The sequence below is a fragment of the Desmodus rotundus genome, chromosome 2, assembly GCF_022682495.2.
Source record: "Desmodus rotundus isolate HL8 chromosome 2, HLdesRot8A.1, whole genome shotgun sequence".
Lineage (NCBI taxonomy): Eukaryota > Metazoa > Chordata > Mammalia > Chiroptera > Phyllostomidae > Desmodus > Desmodus rotundus.
Window position 1 is genome coordinate 208,043,586 of NC_071388.1, and position 15,366 is coordinate 208,058,951.

The 15,366-nt window shown below is 55.7% G+C and overlaps 1 protein-coding gene across 13 annotated transcripts in view; it reads right to left on the minus strand.

Moving 5' to 3' along the window:
• Positions 1-2,651: 2,651 nt before the first annotated feature.
• HDAC4 (histone deacetylase 4) overlaps positions 2,652-15,366 on the minus strand; it is a 182,107-nt gene continuing 169,392 nt past the window's right edge. For all 13 annotated transcript variants that reach the window (XM_053919305.2, XM_045198012.3, XM_071220757.1 and 10 more), the window contains 3 exons: positions 8,600-8,684; positions 7,649-7,790; positions 2,652-7,233 (listed from right to left, as the gene is read on the minus strand). In XM_053919305.2, the coding sequence (XP_053775280.1) occupies positions 7,194-7,233; positions 7,649-7,790; positions 8,600-8,684 (267 nt within the window). In that variant the 3' untranslated portion in view covers positions 2,652-7,193. The remainder of the gene's footprint in view (positions 7,234-7,648; positions 7,791-8,599; positions 8,685-15,366) is intronic.

A 15,366-nucleotide genomic window follows, 5' to 3' on the forward strand; every position in this document is an offset into this window, starting at 1 on the left:
CGGCGGCGCCCTCGGCCGCGACTCCGCGGTCGTGCGGGTGAGCACCGCGCCGCTGTGCGTGCGGGGAGGGGCGTCCTGGGCGCGGGCCGGAAGTCCTGCCGTTGCCGTTGCCGTTTGCTCACCGGCCAGCGATCTTCCTCGGTGGTGCCACCTCGGCCCTCGCTTGTCTGACGTTTCCCTTCGGAAGAAGAGCGAGGGAGAATCTGGAGACTAGAAGGCACTGGAAGCTTCCGAGGGATACAGGATCAGCCCTACAAGGAATCTTACCCCCTTCCAGCTTCCGCGAGGGAGCCTGGGGCCGCCCAGACTGACCCCCAGGGCCCTCCCCGCAGCCTGTGTGGGGGGGTCTGTGTGTTACTCTCTGGGGACATGGGCGTGACTCGAGCACTTGGAAAGCCTGTGTTCCAGCAGGTGCGACAGACGAGCCGGCAGGGAGAGCTTGGTCATGGCAGCCAGACTCAGCTGTGGGGGCTGTGAGCAAGGGCAGGGTGGCTGTGCCCCTCACCCGAGACCCGACGGGTGACAGGACAGGAGAGAGCACCAGGATCCAGGTGACTGAGGTGAGTGAGGTGAGTGAGGTGAGTGAGGTAAGGCAACCTTCTCCTCCAGGGAGTGATGGACTCTCTGGCTTCTAAGTTATAGAAGTGGCAGAAATGACACACATCACTCCCAAGATCAGGTATGAAGGGACCATGGCTCTGTCTTTCACGGTTCTGTCCCTCAGGTGTCCCTGTGTCACTGGTACTGCAAGTGGCATCTGCCAGGTCATCAGGCTGCCTATAGGTAGCACGTGTGGAGAAGAGGGCACGGCGAGGCGGCTGCACACCAGAAAGTGTGAGCCCAAAGGGCATCCCTCCCGCTGAGCCTGATGGAACCTGAGACAGACTTAAGCTACTGTCACAGCTGAACAACCCCGGTCTGTACCCACAGCAGCTTGTCCTTCAAACCGCCAGCTGTTGGGGTCACTTGCTACATAGCAACTGAGGACTGATACATTGTAAGCAGCAAACATGCAAACTGAAACAGTGCATATTCCCGCATGTTGTTGCAAGTAGAAGTATGGTTACAGGTGCTGTCGCTGCTCTGGGACATGGAACTCCGTCTTCGGTCAGGGCCGGTGCAAGTGGAAACTGGTGCAGTCCCTGGGAGAGCCATTGCTCTAACAGAGCTGGCTCTCAGAGACACCGATGAGCACCAGAAGATGGGGACGGGGCGGGGGGCCTGGTTCAGTGCAATTTGAAGAGCAACATTGGCAATGGCCGGAGCGTCTAACAGGAGGGCTGGGCTGTGAAACTGTGGTCAGCAGTGAGATGGCACATGGCAGGGACTAACCTAGAGGGGCGAGCGTCCATGTGGATGGATCTCAAGGACACCCATCAGGGACCTGGAGCCAGGGGGAGGAGCCTGGGATATTGGCAGCGCTGCATCTGCCAGGTGTCCATTATTGAAATGTTTAAGGCAGGTGTGAAACCAAACCAGGCCCCATGGTGGGCAGACAGCCTGAGTTCCCTCCTCAATGTGATTGTGGTATTTATTTTCAAAAGGTAAAAAATAATCAATGCTTTGTAACATACATTCAAAAAGTTACTTTCAGATAAAATGACCCAAAAGATGCTGCAAACACCTTTGCTCTAATTAAAATGGAAGAAAATTGGCCCTCAGGAACCTCCTGGCCCTAGAGCTGGAAATACTTCCAGTGGTTTCAGAAATGAGACCTGTTAGAATAAGATCCTCTCCTTTTGGGTAATTGATATAGAGAGCCTCATAAATGTCCACGTTAAACCCAAAGAGGCCCTGGGTACATTGCAGCCTCTCATCAGCTCCCATCCCTTCGTCAGTTGGGTAGACCATGTAACCACCCCCAGTCCCCCAACCCCCCAACCCTCAACCCCAGCTCCCGGTCTCCAGTCTTGGCTCTAATTCCAAGCACTCTGTCCTCCAGGCTTGCAGATGGGCAGCTGGGCCTGTCTGGCAGTCAGCTCGGATGGCCGTGCTCCCCACACCTCACTCTGCAGCCCAGGCACGGGGGTCCCAGGAAACAGACTTGAAGGGGGTTGTGTGCAGGATACTCACTGAGCACCCTTGGGGTGGCAGCTGTGAAAGGAAAGCACAGACTTGGCAGAAGAGGCTGTGAAGGGGGCGGGCAGCACCTTGGATGGCGTGAGCTAGCCTTGTGGCTGGTCTTACCCACCCTTCACCCCAGTGACAAGTCACAGGGCAGGGGAGCCCAAGGACAGTGGAGTGGTCTGGGGATGGCAGCATGTCGCCAGTCCAGGATCACTGTTGGGAGTTTGCGGACTCCCTGTCTGGGGAGAGCATGCTTGGCTGTGGGAAGATGGCTGAGCCTGGGCCCTTTGGCCTCATCCTTCTCCGAGGTCATTTCTAGCCCACGTCACTGAAATTGCAAAATAACTTGGGGGAGAAAACAGTACAAGGACTTAAATTATTGGACATTTAAAATGAAGACACTGCTGTGGGACCTACTTGTAGAGGTAAAGGGTGACAGGGCCACCTGCTGATGGTCTGGGTCCCAGAGGCCATCCCATGGCTCAGGGTCCCCACCCCAGCCCAGGGTGCAGGCAGAGCAGCCCCACAGGGTCGCAGGTCCACGAGAGCCAGTGAGGACAAGAGCACACAGCGGAAACCAGAGGTGAGAGGGCAATGAACGCTGTCTTTATTGACACCACAAGAGTAACAAGTTGTACGAGGTACAAAATACTGGACTCCAGGTGCAGTGGAAGTGGGGTCGGCCGTCAGAGGACACCGTCAGCCGGTGCAGATCCACTCAACAAAACAAAACAAGAAAACCAAGAACAAACCTCCAACCCCACCGAGCAAAAGAAAGACCCACTGGAAGTTCCAGACAGTCGGACAACTGATTTAAATTACAGAAGAAACAGGCGGCTGCTACCAGTGGGAACCCACCCCAAGTGGGAATAGGCGTCAGAAAGGACGTGATGTCGTCACAGCTTGGATTTCACATCACCTGTCGTAAGCTCTTGGGTGAAGAAGGTCAACCCGTTATGTGTATGTTCTGTGTGTATCATTCTCATAAACTGGACACTAGAGCCTCCACCATGAAGCACACGCTCTCCCCCAAACAGAAAGAAACTGTCGCTTTCTTTTCTTTCCATAGGAGACTTTTAATCATGTCAGAGATAAAGTGAGCTGAGCTAGCAACAAGCCCAGCTTCATTACAGGAAGAAATGGGTTGCTTTCGATGCAGTGTAGGATCTGAAACCACAGTGCTTGCACAGTTCATGACGGCTTACTGTAAAGTGAAATCTTAGCCATATATCATCTAAAAGGAATAAAAAGTCAATGCGGCCGTGCGGGAAGGGGCTCCTTGGGGCCCACCGGGTCTCCATCTGAACAGCCGGTCCTCAGGGCCTCGTGGGCCGCCTCGCCTCACCCGCTGGCGCAAAAAGATGAAAAAAAGAAAACAAAGCAAAACAAAATTCCTCCAAATCAAATGAAGAGACAGGCAGTTCACTTGAATTCTGCTTAATTCCCCTAAAACACTGTTTCCACATAAATACAATAAACTCTATTGTTGGTATGTCACAAGTGTTAGATAAACTTTTTTTCTTAATATGACAAATGTTTAAGTAGTCCTTTTTATTTTTCTTACAAGAAAAAGTACAATTTCTTAAGAATAAGTTCATTAAGATGCAAACGTTCCCCCCCCCCCCTCTCCTTCAAGGGTTTGTGTTACAGAAAAATCTCCATCTCTTGAATCAGCAAATGTCACGAGAGGGGACAGCAAAGGCATTTTCTCCTCCCCCAAGCTGCCGAGTTCGGCGTGCAAATCTGTGTACAATAGAAAGACATGCCGGCCGTACAGTCATGCAACCTCTGGGTGTAGGAAATGTAAAAAAATAGAGTCATATATATTTATATGTGTATTTATATATGTATCAATGCCCGTAAAACACGTGGGCCCAAAAGTCTACAAAAAGAAGAATGGAATGAGCACGCGGCTGTGACCAGGAAAGAAGGAATGTTCTGATGGAAAACAGAAAACCACCAAGTCCAAGGCTGGTGCTCCAACCCAGACTCGCTGTGCGTCAGACCACTACAAAATGGTTCTTCCTCTGGAAACAGACTTTTAAAAGAAAGAAAAGAAAAACTGAAACACGTTGACAAAGTGGCCCTTTGGAAGGCGGGCGCGGTCCCAATTGCCGCCTGCTGGTGGGGCTTGGCCGCATCGTGGCGGGAAAGCCGGAAGGGCCGGGCTGACGCTGCGAGCCCCGCGGCGTCACAGGGTTCCCCATGAAAGGAGATAAAGTGCTCACTTGCCGACCCCCGGCCTGTGCCCCAAGGCCTTTGCAAAAGGGAAGAAAAGGCTAAGGTTGAAGGACCAAAGAGGGAGGTGTGAGGGGCCCTCCCTGACGTGGGGTCCCGCCCACACTGGGCAGGCCCTCTGCCATCTGCCCTTGACGGGTGGCCTGGAGAGGGGCCGAGTGTCTTCACAGAAAAGAAAGGCTACACGGCAATGCTTCCCGCATGTCAGTGAAGCTGGAGTGAGCTACAAAGGCCTGTCTGCAGGGTGTCCTGTGAGAGTGGAAGTCAGTCCCCCAGTGAGAAGGTGGCCACCAGGAGGCCCATGCCGCCCCGTCCGTCATCTGTAAAAATGGCAGATGATGCGTTCCTTCCCGAGAGCCACGGCTGACAGAAGCAGGCAGGCAGCAGGGGATCCCTGCCACATGTGGCACAACACTGGGGACGGGTGGCATTGCTCCCACAGGAGCTCCTTCTGCCACAGGGGCCTCAGAGCAAAGAGTGGCCAGGAGGGAGGCGAAAGTCAAACACCCTGTCCTACCCACTGTCCCAGACCCGAACAGCAGCATTCCGATGACCAAGCTGATCCAAGAATTTGGATTCATTTGATCACTACCTAACTGTGTCAGTGGCTCTCTCAGAAACTACCCTGTAAATGTCACCAAACTCAGAAACTTGACTTGGGGTTCCCTCAGGTGGCCATGCTGTGTCTGAACTTCCCCCCACAAGTCTGAACTCAGTACACACTTTGGAATGAAGTAGGTGGCTTCAAGTGCTGAAAAATAAGTTACCAGTAAAAAGTGATGTTCAGTTTCTGTCAAAGAGAAAAAGAGCAAAGGCTGGCTGTTCTGTTCGGGAACCTGGTGTCCCTGCAGGCTCGCCAGGCAGCAAGGGCCCTGGCTGTGCGGCTGCAGCGGAAAAACCCGGAACGGTGCCGGGCCATGCATTGCTGACATGCTTAAAAGGTCTTTGGAAAACTGAAGCTAAAATTCTAGTCTGACGACGTGGTCAGAGAAGCTTAAACACAAGTTTCCTGAACACTGACGGCCTGTGGTGTCTGGCAAGCCACCCAGCTCAGTGTCAACGAGGGATCCTCTCCACCCCCACAACAGTGCCGGCAGGGCGGGAAGAAGACCTCACGCTGGGTTCCGCCCCTCGGCCGGCACAGGAGGGACACACGCTGCGAGCCGACCCCAGAGCCGCCGCTCACGATGCTCTTTCTGAAAAGAAGCTCTGATGGCGACAGTCGGCACACACAGAACACTGCTCACTGTACAAATAAACAAAAAGGAACACAATAAAAAACACCTCTGAAAGTTAAAAAATGTACAAGCAAGAATTTAGAAAGGAAAACGTTTTAGACATTATTACCATTCAGAAAACTGCTAAATGGTGAGAAAAAATGTGAAATTCAGAAAACAATGCTTATTCAGGATCTTTTTGTGAAAAATTCATAAAAAAATCAACAGCAAATTTTTCTTTGCTATAAAAACTCATTACATATGTGCATGGAGGCGTGGAGCAGGAGGGGTTGTTAGAAAACAAAATGAAAGTACAAACTCTCGGTAGTTGCCAGTGGCGAATGCGTTGGCGGTCTGAAATCGACCCGATCTGGACTGCAGAGACGTGTTTCCCACTAGATCCCTTTCCATGAGCACCTGGATAGCTAGTTCACAACCATCCATTCGCCAGGGACCTTGACAATCTGCATTTATTTTATATATATATATATATACTTTTTCTATAAATGCATTATAAATATTTTATCAAGATTTTGTAAGAATCAAGTTTCTTAGCTTGGAATACATTGGGATATATATTATACGTATATATTTATTTATACCTAAAATGTAAGCAATACTTCATGCTGCTTGCTTTTAATAAAAGCATTCCGACCGTAACACTGAGTGTGCCCAGGACATGCTTCAAACCAGACGGAGATGCTCAACTGGCGTGTGGTGTGTGAGGAAAGAACACTTTGGATTCATTTAAAATTTGTTGGACTTCAAACCTCCCAACAGTATTTGCCACTTTTTGGGAACTACCTCCACTTTTCTTACACAGCAATAAAGCAGAATGAGGGCAGCAGGCTCGCAGCCCCAGGGGAGCCGCTGGCCGAGGCCTGCGCTTGCTCACGGAGCCCCGGCCAGCTCGGCGGCCTCCTGTCCATGGGCACCGCCGGCCCCACCACCCACAGGCCACGGTCCCACCCATTCCTGCTGTTTATTTTTTTCTTAAGGCATTGTTCCTCAGACTTCAGAAAACCCAGCCACAAAAACCCATCAGAGCAATAAAAAAAAGGCACAAACTTGCATCTTCCAACGGCTTTGAGAAAACAAAGCCAGCTCCTGCAGGCTCACATTTCTGTTTTTGTCCAGTTTTTTCCTTAAATGCTCGTCCACTCGGTCCCCAGCCCGGCTGCAAACCCTCACCGCACACCGCTCTGGTTCAGAGGCAGGCCAGAGCCATAGAAAACGTCCTCTTTAAAAAAGTAAGCTACAAGATGAGTGGTTTACAACGGAGACTGTGGAATTGTGGGTAGTCATCAAACTTTAAGCACCAGTTTTTAATCAAGTTTGTTTTGTATTGTGAGATCTTTGATTTTCATTTTCTTTTCCTCATGTCAACTAAACTGGGCGACTCTGCACGGGCTGCCACAGGCTTCCTCCCTCCGTGGCTTCCCCGGTGGGAGCCGAGAGAGCGCCTGGCTCCCTGTGTGTCGGTGTGTCCGTGCGTCCCGGCGTCTGCCCCGGGTTCCGTGTAAGGCTGCCCTGCCCGGTGAGCCCCGGGGTCGGCCCCGTGCTCCTGCCGACTCCGACAGAGCCCCTGGCAGGACGCAGAGAAACAGGAACTCCCCTTGGCGAAACTTTGAGACGGACAGACAAGTGAGAGGGTCGCAGCTGCAGGTGAGGCTACAGGGGCGGCTCCTCTTCCATGGGCTCCTCCTCGGGCCTGTGGTGGTGCCGGGGTGAGGGTGGGAGTGGCAGGGACAAATAGGTACAGAGCAGGGAAGAGAAAAGGATGGACGGAGGGTCAGTGGCAGCACCTCGGTGGCTTCCCTGCCTGTTGTCTGTCCCTCATCCTCCAACAGGACTGTAGTGACCCCACCAGTCCCACCTGCCTCCAACTCCTGGCCGGGTGTTCCCGGAACCACCTTATTCAGGGGTACACACTGCCCTCATGTTCCAAAGGGTCCTGCACACTGGAAATATGCGGCCATGCTGCCCGGGCTCTCGAGCTGTTTGAGGACACTTGCCCCCTCCAGATGCCCTCCGAGCGTCTCCCACACAGGAGCAAAGATGCTGACTGCCCTTGGCACGCATCGGTCATGCAGCGCCAGCAGGCCAGGGTGGCGCACGGGGCTCACCTCCTCTCGGCGGGCTTCACCCCCACAGACAGGGAGGCCATGGCGGTGACGGTCTCAGCTTCTTCGTTCTCACACTTCTGGGCCTCGATCAGGGAGTAGGCCGCGGGGGAGGGCAGGCGCTGCAGGGAGCGCCAGTACTGGCCTGGGCGAGGGAGGTGCTTGGTTATGGGTTCTGTGGGACTGGGCCCCGCAGGCTTTCCATGGCCAGCTCCCTGACTCCGGGAGTGGGCAAGCATGGGAAGACTGTCCCCCAGTGCTGCGGGGGTCCCATTCGGACCCTCCAAGATGACTGGCGGTATCTGTATGGGGCCATGCAGGAAGGGCTGGGCATGACCTATGGGCAGCCTCTCCGTGCTCCCTGGCACATGGGGGCTCCTCACCAGGGAAGAGGATGCAGCTCCAAGGCTGGGAATCCAGGCGGGACCCCATATTTCCACCCACCTAGATGGACAGTCTCCATGATTTGGGCCAGCCTAAGGACCCAGGACAAACTAAGCTTTGTGATGGGGACAAGGCATTGCTGGCTCACCTGAGGCCCCTGGCTGTGTGCCAGCTCCCTTGGTCCCCAGGCTTGCCGTTCAAGAGGCAGTGATAGGAAATGGGGCCCGCACCCTCCCCTGGGTCTGTGTGTGTTGGGGGGGTTCTCTGGCCAGGGAAAGAGACCAGACCTGGGGACACGGTTCACACCCTAGTCCCATCCCTATTAGCTGGGGACCTGGAGCATGTGGCTTCATAGACCCCTGGTGCCAAGATCTTCTGACCTGTGCTGACGGCACATTCTAGTGTTGTGGGGAGCCCATGGGGGTCAGTGACAGTCTGTGTCGGCTGTCAGATCTTGTTGAAAGCGAGGCCTGTCAGGCAGGCACAGGGAACAGCCAGCAGCGACAGAGAGAGGAGCCCAGGGTTAGGGACACAGGGCGGGGGTAGGGGACGCTCGGCCAGGCGACTCACTGTGGATCTCCACGACCTTCTCCATGGAGCGTACGGCGTTGGCGTTGGGTCTCCGCTGCAATACCTCTTCCGGGAGAGGCTCGAGCTGCAAAAGATGGGTAGCTAGTAGTCAGCGGCAACAAAGGACACCAACACAGTCACCGGGCATGTTCAGTGGGCTGTTCGCGACCAGCCACTGTTTCCTGCGCGCACTCGCTAATAGAGGAAGATAATTTTACAAAGCCAGTCGAGGCTTTGGGCTTCGTTACATGAACTTTTACAGAAGTATATTTATTCTCCTCAGGAGACTTTCAGGGACATGCGTGGGCCCCTGTGAGCAGGACGACATTACCCGGGAAGGCCCGTGTAGACCCCAGTGGAAGAGGAGGGGCAACGACCACTTTCGGGCAATATCACTCGCACGATCCTGGTGTTGCACACGAGAGTGCTCAACTCTGCTCCGGCTGCAGCGTCCCTCTAACAAGGGACGCAGGATGAAGTGAACAGAGTAGAAGGAACCACAGTACCAGGTGGGCCTGGGTGCTGGCCGCGGGTACTGGCCACACACAGAGCCAGCTAGAGGGCCAAGGGGCAAACCGGAGCGGCTGTGATGCAGAAGGAAAACAGAGTCATCGACAAACCTACAACCCCGGGGAGACCGGCTGGGGAGGTCAGACGTGCTGGGGCCAGGCCTGGGCCGCAGCGCTGGAGCCTCAGGACGAGCTAGAGAGGGCAGGCGCACAGTCTGCCTGCCCGACTGCGCGTCCACAGAGCTGAATGGAAGCAGTTTTTGTCCTTAGCCTTGGCTGTGGCAGAAGCTTAGAACAGTCACTGCAACTCTGCCTGGTGCTGAACCCTACTCATGCAACCGCGTTTGCAGCAGCTGGGCTCTGAGACTTGGCACAGCAACTGTCCACCCTCTTGTGGGGCCCCGTCCCCAAGCCTGGCTGCCAGTTAGCTGCCAGCTACGCTTCAAGCAGCAGGACTGCCAATCATCAAGTCTAGCAGCCAGCCAGCTGTGCTGGGGCCCGGAGAAGCAACCCAGGTGTCTGACACCGTCCTCCGGTGAGGGGCGCCTGCTTGCCTGGAAGCTCGGCTGGCAGGGAGAGCGGAGGCTGGGGCTAGTGCAGAGTACGGAGCAGCTCAAAGACACACGCTGGGGCCTGTGGGCAACCGAACACATAACGCAGTGCTCAGTTATAACCCAGAGTGTGAAATGAATAAATGGGGAGAAAAGACATGCTTTCCCTGGAGAAGGACTGTGGTCAGTACACGCCTGTCCGTGCGTGGAGCCGACACCTCCCCACCCTGCCCCAGAGCGGGCGCTGGGCTGCACAGGCGACCTCTGGCCAAGGAGGACCGCCGGGGAAGAGACAGACACTGATGAACCACTGTCGGTGGGTGCTCCCGGTCGGCTCCCACAGAGCCACACGAACAGCGCACTGGACAGGAAGTGTGGAGAAGGGCACGTCAGCTCTGAGGTCTCGCTCCCCAAATCTTCAGCCCAGTGCAATCACGAGGGGAAAAATTAGACCAAAACAAATGGAGGGACCGCCTATAAAACGCTGACCAGTGCTCCCCCAAGCCATCACGGTCATGAGGACGCAGAAAGACCAGGATGCTGTCGCAGCCCAGAGGAGACTGGGAGACGAGGAGGCAGAAGGCCCATCAGGGAAAACCAGCAAATCCCAACATGTGCTGGGATTCAGTGACTAGTGACAGGCCAGGGCTGGCTCCTGCGCGGGGACCACATCCCATACCAAGGTAAGATGGTGACGAGAGAGGAAACCGAGGGACACAGGAACATGTGTGCTAAGCCTGCTACTTCTAGTAAATCAAAAGGCACCCCCAAACTGAATGCTTAGGTCCCCAGAGGCTGTAGTCATTAACACGACCAGTTGTCAACTGTGATGCCACAGGGCGGCAACGGTCCAAGGCAGGGATGCGGAGACTGGGGAAGGTGTCATTCTGCGCCAGCCCCCGAGCCCCTGGCTGAGGGCTTCCAGCCTGGACCAGCGGCCTCAACCCTCCCGTCAGGAAGGGCTCAAGACCCACGCTGAGGAGTTGACAGAGAAAGCCTGCAGCAGAGAAAGCAGACGGTCCCGAAGGAGCAGCGTCCTCTGGACGGCGCCAGCCTTACAGCAGAGGAGCGTGAAGTCTGGGTGTCTTCCACCTGCAGAGACAACGTGCCCGTCACCCCAGGACTGGGAGCCCCGCACACCTGCCCATTGACAATGGGGGTGAAAACCAGACTTCTGAAAACACCCTGTGGGAAGGCTTCCCGCCCTGTGGGAAGTCTGAAAACCTGAATAAATGACCTATAACCACCAAGCCCTGCCCGAGGGAAGCCTCCAGCTGCACTGTGGGCAGAAGGAAAATGGTCAGACGGCCTGGAAAATGGGGAGGAGTGAGGACCGAGGAAAGTGGTGCGAAGGCAGGAAGGCCAGACCCACAGGGCTGTGCGGCACAGGCGCGCGGGCACACGGGCGCATGAGCACGGGTTTCAGGACTGTGACCGAGAATCTGCGATGAGCAGCGCCCTTCTACTCAGGAGAGGGGCCAACCGGGATTGGGGAGCCCTCTGTCCCGTTGGGGCAGGCGAGAAAAGAGGAAAAGGAGCCACAGAAACGGGCAGGAGGCAGAGAATCAGATGACAGAAACGAGTCAGAGCGACACAACACCACGCACACAAACCATGGGTCACAACCCAAGTCTCGCTCCAAGCACACACGGTGGCCCTGGACATGATGGCCACAGTGACGGCCACCTAGTGCCAGGCACAGGAGATGGCCAGCTGAGGAGCGGTCCACAGTGCAGTGACCACCATGCCCAGCAACCCTGCAGACTGGACATGACAGATTCAACTGGGCACAAAAGGTCACTGTATGATGATAAAAATCTCATTTCTTAAAAGGATACAGAGATTTAAAATCTGTGCCTGTTGAGAGAAGCTGCTTTAGAAAGTACGAGGCGAGTGTGACAGGCCTAAACCAAGATGCGGGTCCACATGTCATCGGCAGGAGATTCAAACACGGGTGTCTCAGGTGGAGCAGACAGGAGACGGAGGAAACCGAGACGTGGGCGACCCGATGAGCCAGCCCGGTCTGACAGGCAGGACAGAACTCTGCAAACCTGACAGACACCCACGTTCAAACCCACATGGGGCGTCCACAAGGCCTGACGGCCCACACACCACCATCGAGTCTCCACCAAAGGGAGGTGCCCGCTGGGCCGCCTTTTCTTTCCACGACGCAATTTGTTAGAAATTGGCAGCAGAGAACCACGAGCCCTTGTGGCTAAAATTAAAAAAACACACAAATCATAGGTCAAAGAATCATAACAGAAATTAGTAAGTTCTTAGAACTGAAAGGTATTGAAAACGAGGCGTGTCGGTGTGCGAGGCGCAGCTGGGCACCGTGCTGGGATGCAGGTCGCCTGGGAGGCACACCCTGGGGAACCCAAAGGAAGCGCTCAGCTTCAGAGGCGAGCGCGAGAGCGGTCCATCCCGGAGGGCGGAGGAGGGGCAGCACACAGGAGACGGGGAGAAACACATTTTAAAGGAAAAAAAGACACTACTCCCTGGTAAGATGCATCTTTCTGAAATGAACGTGAGAAGAAATAGAAAACCTGAATAAATGACCTATAACCACCAAAGATTCGGACTCATTTGAAACCTTCACCCAGAGGGACCCAAGGCCCAGCAGAGCTGTCCCACGTGCACCCTTCCGGAGGACAGACAGATGGACGTAGAGGGGACTCTGCTGCCCGCCTGCCCCCCCTCCCGAACACTGTCACAGGAAAACGGGGAGAGACGGGATCTTCCCAGGAAGAGAAGTTCCAGCGACCCTGGCGTGAGCAGATGCTTGGCCCCGCACCCGGCTCCGTGGGGCTACCTCCCCGTCACACCAGCAGAGGCCCAAGGCAGGGCTGTCAGTGGTGCAGAGGTTCGTCAGCCTGTACTTCCCTGCTGCCGCTTACCCCAGACGCCCGGCTGTCACGGTAACCACTGACCTGGCACGGCCCCAAGGGTCCCCTTGGAGGACAGCAGTGTCCTGAGGGAGGCTGCCCTCCTGCAGGCTGAGAGGAGCCGAACGAGACCCTGCACTGGGGGCGGGCTCTCCGGCGCGGCCTCCGGCGCCCTGACCCTCAGGTCCCAGCACTAATGTGCTGGACTTTGTTTTACCACTTTTGAGAAAAAAAGTTGTTTTAAAAAGTAACCCACTCCATGAACGGTCAATCGCTCTGAAACAGAGGGTGTGTCAGCGTGCGTGTGCGTGTACACAGGAGGAAGTCCCCATGGCTTCCCTGGGGCGAGGGGGCTCTCCGTGACCAATCTCCCTAGTGGGACCTGTGTGCTGGTGGTGGGTGGTCCTCCAGGGTCCTATGTCACCTGCTTGTCAACACCCTTAGCCATGGTCAGGTCTTAGCACTGTGGCTGCATCACTGCCTGTGCCCCCCGCCACCCACGAGCCCAGTGGGGCGCCCCACGGCTCCAGCTGTCCCCAAGCACCCAGGCAGCACCTGAGGCTCACCATCTCTCTGTCCCTGGCACCTGGCCAAGGCATCTGGGCCGGAGACCTAGGGTTAAGCATGAGCCCTGAAGAAGGGCCCCCCGAGCTCACACATCTCTGCCATGGGAAGCTCTGTGGAGTAAGGGGAAAGGACAGGAGACCCTGTAGGAAAACGATCGAAGTCCTCAGCTGCGTCTCCTCTGGCTTTTCTGGGAGCTGTGTTCCTGGGGCAGCGCACAGGGAAGCCAGAGGTGACGCCTGAAGCGGAAGCCCTGCCCCGGTGGGTGAGCAGGAGCAGGGGCCGCCCCAGCATCTGCAGGACACAGGTGCGAGCACAGAGGGAAGCAGATGTGAGCAGCACCGCCAGGAGGGGCTGCGCTGTGTCTCTGCTGGTCTCACTGGATGGAGAGAGAAGGAAAGGGCGTTTGTGGGCCTGGGCTTTTAGGGTGGGGCTGCAAGGCAGAGGTGGGATAACAGACGCATGGTAAGACGCTGCTGGCTTGTGCTGAATCGACTCTTTCCACGACCCTTGAGGGGCACTCTGAGGGCCTGGCTCTGTGCTGCGGCCAGAGACACTGCCTGCCTGCTTCTCACTTTGACTTCAGAAAAGGGGCCAGGAGGGGGGCCTCGCGTCTCAGAGTACTACCCCTTACTAGTCTGGGCTTCACTGAACCCGCTGGTGAGCAGGGACAGGGCCTGAGGACGCCTGGCCCCGAGACAACATCCTGCTCTCAACTGTGAGCCGCCCTTTTGCTGAGCAGGTGGCTGGTGACTGAGGCGACTATCCCTCATTTACAAAATGGGCCTGGGAGGGCCACCTGTCACTGCTCCCCCTCCGCCCCACTGTGGCAGCAATGACGGGCAAGGAGGACGGTCTGCGTGTGGGCACAGCTCCCTCACCTTGGAAGGATGGGGCGAGGGCCCACCTTCCAAGTGTCGTCAGCAAGAGTCCCAGAGACAGTCACCGCCCTGAGCTGCACGTGTGCGGGGCCCTGCTTGCAGCCAGGCCTACAGACACGGCCGTGTGCGAGCACGACCGTGTGTGTGAGCATGGCAGTGTGCGTGTAGGTGTGACTGTGGCTGTGAGTGGACGCGCGACTGTGAGCGCGTGTGAGAGTGAGTGGGGATGGCTGGCTACGAGCACACTGGGTGTGCCCAGGGTCTGTGTCTGGCTCCCTCACACACTTTCTTCACACCTCACCCAACAGCTTTTTTCACCGCTTTTAGGGCGAGGAGAGAAACACCGATGTGAGAGACAAGCGTCGCCTGGTCACCTTCTGTCCACGTGCCAGGACCAAGGCTCACACACACCTGGACCAGGGATCGTACATGTGCAGACCGGGGATCGAACCTGCAACCTTCGGTTATCGGATGAAGCTTTCACGAGCAGAGCCACCCGGCCAGCCACTGCGCGCTCTGTCGCAGCCACACCTTCTGAATGCACATAATGAAGTCGCTACATCCCCAGTGAAAACCTTTTCTCCTGACACCACGCTCCACCCAGTCCTCCGCGAGCTGCTCCGCTAACCGTGGGGGTGGTGGAGTAAAATGGTGTTGAGCTCTGAAATACCACACGATCAACCAGAAAATCGGCCCAAACAAAATGCCGTCTTACAGGTGACATGTGACCTGAAAAACGACAGTTCCCGCCTGCCTAGAAGTTCCTCCCGGCTCACCTCAGCACCCCACCCGCTGGACTCCCTGCACCTCTGCTTGCACCGCTCCTGCGATGCCTCACTGTCCGCTGTCAACAGCAGCTGCACATAAAGCTCAAACTGCCACGTACAATGGCTCTTGGGAGCAGCACCGACCTCGGCGGCAGCGCTGGTCTCCCATGGCAGGCTCTGTTCCAGCGCCACCCCCCACCCCACCAGCCACCCCGCAGGCGTCCGCACCGGTCACAGCTGGCCGCTTGCTGTGTGCACCAAGCCGTCCGACACGCCGTACATCAGCCTGCATCAAAGGCCGTGGGGCAGAGGCACGGGGCCCTGTCCAACTTTCCTGCACTAAAGAGATTTTAAAAGACCTTGATAAAACCAGTGTTTCCTGCTTTTTGACGTACGTAAAAGAATATTTTTTTGTTATAAGAGCAAACATGTCAGGAAGCAGGGATAGGCCCTGGTTGAAAGCTCAGTTCTCTTCTGTTATTTTACAATAACTTGAAGAATCAAAAAGCTCTAGGACAGTTTAAATACATGAATCAGTTGGCTTTTAACTCTGGCAAAATAGAGAGAAGACTGCTGTATGTGAAGACAGAATAGGTGGAATACTGTGGAC